Genomic DNA, 5,474 nt, shown 5'->3' with positions numbered 1-5,474 from the left:
GCTTACAGTGACTCGACAGTATTATCACTCTTGATGTTTGGAACGGGTTTGGTTGGCACACCGATCTACTGGATTTCGTTTATCTATATAACGCTATATTTAAGCACTGGACTTTGCGCCACCATGCGCGTAATACCCCTGTCACATTATCCACGATCTTCGGGCGTATCGATGGAAGATCGGCCATATTCAAGATTGACAGAGGGTTGCGCGTATTTTTCACCTGAAAACCGCCCCTGTCACATATAAGCCATACTTTGTACCTTGTACAATTGTTGTGCAATAAAGTTATCATCATAAGCGAGACTCGGGCGATTGCCGCAGAATCGTCGTCCGATCGATTTTCGCCAAATGTGACAGGGGTATAAAGCAACCCGCACAACTGCGCGCGGACAGATAGAACTTACCAAAACAAGAAGTAGAGGAAAAGCGTTTGTGGTCGCCATGTTTCAAATGAAGTCACAGCTTACATGTTACTAAATAAAGAAAAACAGGTCAACCCGACGATTGCAAGGCATGCTCGATGGTCAGAGGGCCAAAATGTTGGCATACCAAACCGTTACCCCACTCGACCTGCACAACCGCATATAAAACATACCAAGATGACAACTGGTGAAAAATCGTCTGTGGCCGCCATGTTAGATGATTCTTAGATACGTTATGATTGGTCAGTTGACTAGGTCAGTTATGCTATAACGTTAAATACCGTACCGTGTAAGGAAAATGTTACCATATATTAAAAGGAAAATAGCTTCGTGGTCAAAGTGACAAAATGTTAGCATTCCAAAACGCATTCCACACAACCACATTGCTCAGCTATTAGAAAGAATACCATAACTAATAATTAGCCTACTCCATTGTAATACTATATCAAAGAATTATGTTAGCCCTTATTGTTATGTTAAATTAGGTTATTAAGCCTTATTCTATACCTCTATTTTGTACTTTTTTGTAATACTAATAGTTGTTGCCATACATTGTATCATGTACAATTGTCGTGCAATAAAGTTCTTCATGAAGAGATAAAACTTACCAAGATAACAAGGGGCGAAAAAGCGTCTGTGGCTGCCATGATAGATGCTTATTCTCGTGGCAGTCGGGAGCGGTACTGTATTTAAAACATTTTAGACGACCAGGCGGTCGTATATTACATGACCGCTTGGTCGCCTAAAATGTTGTCCTAACTGCAGTACCGCTCCCGGCCGCCAAAAGATGCATGCGTGTTTTTCCAAAGCGACCTTTCATTGCTTTATCATTGAGGTCTTTGGGGGCATTATCGAGCATGGGCATTTACCAAAGGCTCAAAGGGTGTTGTAAGTTATGTCAGTTTGACATTCATGTGTTTCTTCTGATAATGATATTGTAGACACACCAAACGCTACAGTCATTCTATAGCCCAGCGTACAATTCGGCTGCGTCACAGATCGTTTTTTTTTTAAATTACCAGGCATACCTTATCGCTCCTGGCTCAGACAAATTCACTACAACATACTCGTATTCATTAAAAAATTGCGTCATTCTCCTCCACACACTATGCATATTCAGACACATCTACGGAAACGACGCAGGACGATATCATCAAAAAACTGTTAAGAAGATGGCGCACAGTGAGGCACTGGTCTTGTTACTTCTAGTCTCCAATTATGTGCTTTTTGTGCATGTAGCAGCTCCAAAGTGTCCAAAGAACTGTTTAGGTTACGATGAAAATAACGACGGTGATATTGAGTATTGTCGCTGCCCCAATGAACACGGAACAGGGGCTCCCTGCGGCTGGGTGGGGCATGGAGGCATCTACAGCTATCCCGTTTGTCTTGACGCGATACCAACTGACTTTTCGAAGCAAACTCCCTCTATCTACATCGAGCGTCTCCGTTCTTCTACGCTGAAGGAACGATCCTTCCCGAGCATTCCACGTCTGCGCCAGCTGAAGATCGAACGGTCAAATATCTCCGAAATACAGAGAGGGGCGTTCCGAGGTCTGCCACTGGTACAATCCCTCATGTTTGATGACAACCGTATCTCCAGTCTAGGTAAATTTAAGGGTTTCTTTCACTTCATTAAAATTAATGTCCATAGTTTTTGTGGTCCATATGACCACAATGCGAACTCAACGATAACTAAATACTAATAACTTATTGCAAATTCCTGCCCGAGACTTAATTGCAGGTAACAGAAAAGGGGACAACGAAATAGCGTAGAACAATATATAGAATGTGAGACCTCTAGTCTAAATGCTAACTCTAAATTGTAACTTGTTGGGTTCGACTTCTTTCCCTGAGCTTGTGTGGGTGTGGGTTCTGTGAAGTTAAGAAAGTTAGTCACATATTGTTTGAAATTGTTCTAAACAAGAAGATGTTTGTTTATTTACTTTTGAAATGTTTCCAAAATACATGATAAGTTTAAAAAAAATGTTCAAACCCTCATTTGCAATCGTTTTAACAATGTAGATCTTTTTGACTGAAATATCATTTTACTTGAAATAGTTCACACTCATTGCAAATTTTATCTGATAACCCTGTCAATAGTTTGGAATGGACTCTCTATATTGATATTCCTATCCACCGATGACAGGTTCGAACTTTTTGCGATGACTGTATTCTTTTGTTGCTCATGTCCTAATCACCATACCCCATGTGTTTTTCCTCAGAACCCGATGCATTTCTTGGCCTTGAGAAATTAACCGTCTTGGTTCTTAACAAGAACATGCTCTCTGTCCTGCCGCAACACGTCTTTCGCGGCCTGCCTCTCCTGTTCTCACTGACGCTGGAAAACAACCTCCTGAGGTCTGTGCCTGTCGATGCTCTTCTACAGCCCATGGCGCTGCGAGGCGTTAACCTACGGTATAATCGCATCACTGTCATCGACAGCGATGTCATGACTCTGCAGCAAAACCAGCGCTTACGTGTTCTGATAGGGAACATCAAGGTGCGATGCGACAAGTGGTTTATCTGTAACCACCAGTCCCTATACCACCTGTCCTTTCACCCCGTTATGACGTGCGCATCGCCTGCCGACCTCAATGGAACTCGTCCCTTCAACGTAAGGAAGGACATTTGCCAGTCCACCACTTACAGCCCACACCAATACACCACGTTCACAACAGGCGTCACTGCGTACAACAAAACTACTGTCATTGAAGCTTACACAGAGGTACCATTCTCTGAGCATACGACACAGAGGGACTATATCGTTATTCTGGGGGGACACCTGGTGATCAACAAGGCAGACAACAGCACCTATATCAGTGCCATGATCAACGCCGTTGTTGTGCCCCTCCTCCTCGTGTCAGTTGTCCTCCTCATCTTCACGTTTTGTTGTGGCACAGATCTGACTCATAACAACGTCCCAACGGGAACAGATGGAGAAACATCAGCAGGAGACCATAACATCCAGCCTTATGCAGTGGCCTATGCTGACTCAAGTGAACTGCAAGGATCTGACTCAGCCACTGGCAAACGATCCACCTCTGCTGGTACTGGAGGCAACACCCCTGACGACAACTGTACCATTCAGCCATACGCAGCAGCCTATGCCGAAGACCCAGGGTCAGAGATTCAGCCATACGCTGTGGCCTATGATGAGGAGACAGGGCCGTAGATTCCGCCTTGTGCGGTGGGCAATATTGACAACACAAAGCGAGATGACAACTAGATTTAGGCCAGGATATCGAGTTGCAACTGGCAAGCTGCAACTGACAAGCAACTGACAAGCTGCAAAAAGCAATACCAAGCCAGATCTTACATCTGACACCCACAGTCACAAACAGATCGCATACAAGCGTAATAAAACTCAAACAGCCATCCGACCAATCAGAGGACCAGTCGTTGTCAACAGATAACAATATACAAAATATAAGGACAGTGCAGCAAATATACTCTCCAATCAGATTTACAGATGCCATAAGATAGTATGACAGCTGGCCAAGGAGTATAGCCGGCCAAAGGGATTCAAGGCAGTCGTCCACATTGGTGAACTTCGGGGGTTTTGGATCAGTCCACAATATATGAACCCCTATTGTACCGTGAGTCCGTGACTGGTGTGCACACGGCCGGCCAAAGGGATTCAAGGCAGCAACCCGTCAGTACGTACCAACGAAATGCACTAACTTAGGGAACGAGACCAATCAATCTGCAAGTTGTGCGAGGCCGTGACCCACAGCACGCTAGAGGAGGAAAGCACGTACTGAACAACCCAGATACTGACAGCCCGAGTGGCAGACAACCGGAATTGCTTTAGAAAAAACTCGCAAGGAACAGTACGCTAAAAAAATGTGATTGCAAACATTTTTGGTTAAAACATTGAACATCTCCTGTTCACAAGAGGTACAATTCTATCGAAATCTACACATTTCTGAGCTAATTTTTATTGTGAATTCTGTTTCTTCAAAATACTGAAATTGAAGAGAGAGTTGTTGTGTATGTAACATTGATATCACTTTCTTTCATGCTTCACATGTATTGCTTTGCATCAATGTAGCGAAGGAACCTGTCCTGCGGAAAATATCAATGAATGACGAAAAACATCTTACCAAAAACAACATACACATGCAAGTAGTGGTTAAGATATACTTTTCTGGATATGATGGGAATGTAGATCAAAGACTGTACCAACGTTATCATACGATTATTCTGTTTAGTTTGCACAAAAATGTCTAATGTATTTGCACAATAAAATATCACATAAAAACATAATGCAAAAACAATGGATAAAACAAGTGCAGCGGGAGGGGAAAACCGTGTATGAGAGTTGTTACGCCTGTGATATTATGTAGATTTATCTGACTACTATGAAAAATTGTTCTGTTGTTGATTATGACTATGCTTGTTTCACATGCTGAAAAAAGTAGACAAAAACTACTTACATTGATTATTCTTTGTAGTTGTATCGTATGGTCAGTATTACGCCATAGATGCGCTTCTACTAGTATATGCATATAGGGAACGTTGGTAAGCATAAATCAAAATATATTCATCATTCTATTACACTCATTGCTTGAACTATGATTAATTGTAGCAGGAGGCAGGAAATATCAAATATCAAATCAGACCTCGATTGCGTTTTATTCATTATTTCTTTAAGTCCATCATGACGTGTGGCCGATAATGAAAATACAGGTCGCTTATCAATTACCCCACCATACACACAGGTTTCGCCGCGTGACTGCAGGAACATCGCCAGACTGATCAAGTGCCGGATATATGATAAAAATGTCCCTCGCGAGAAAACGGAAAAGAGCGCCCACAGAACACGTATAAACATGTGCATATGTCACCACACAATTCTTAAAGGCAAATAGGTTCAAAGTCACAAAGATAGTTGACTGGAAAAGGTACATTTTGTAGAAATTTTCAAGTCAAAGTAAGATCCAGATTTTTGTATTTTCTCATGTATGGTTTCCTCATGTGCATAAGACTTATCACAGTACGCTTTATTTGTTGAAGGGATGTAATAACTTGGCATTAGCTGACCACAAT

General features: G+C 42.3%; 2 protein-coding genes across 3 annotated transcripts in view; both read right to left on the bottom strand.

Annotated features, from left to right (window-relative positions):
* The window catches only part of LOC118414436 (isatin hydrolase-like), a 4,276-nt gene extending 3,107 nt beyond the window's left edge, over window positions 1-1,169 (bottom strand). Inside the window, exon 1 of one of the 2 annotated variants that reach the window (XM_035818466.1) lies at window positions 1,034-1,169. In XM_035818466.1, the coding sequence (XP_035674359.1) occupies window positions 1,034-1,072 (39 nt within the window). In that variant the 5' untranslated portion in view covers window positions 1,073-1,169. Of the gene's footprint in view, window positions 1-407; window positions 713-1,033 lie in introns of those variants that run through there. The other variant, XM_035818467.1, reaches the window with a different exon arrangement.
* LOC118414437 overlaps window positions 1-5,474 on the bottom strand; it is a 36,954-nt gene that overhangs the window by 11,214 nt on the left and 20,266 nt on the right. The gene's annotated exons all lie outside the window — the stretch shown is intronic.

Source organism: Branchiostoma floridae, chromosome 4 (genome assembly GCF_000003815.2).
Source record: "Branchiostoma floridae strain S238N-H82 chromosome 4, Bfl_VNyyK, whole genome shotgun sequence".
NCBI lineage: Eukaryota > Metazoa > Chordata > Leptocardii > Amphioxiformes > Branchiostomatidae > Branchiostoma > Branchiostoma floridae.
The sequence above is the reverse complement of the archived record's forward strand: the minus strand, read 5'-3'. Positions and strand labels throughout refer to the sequence as shown.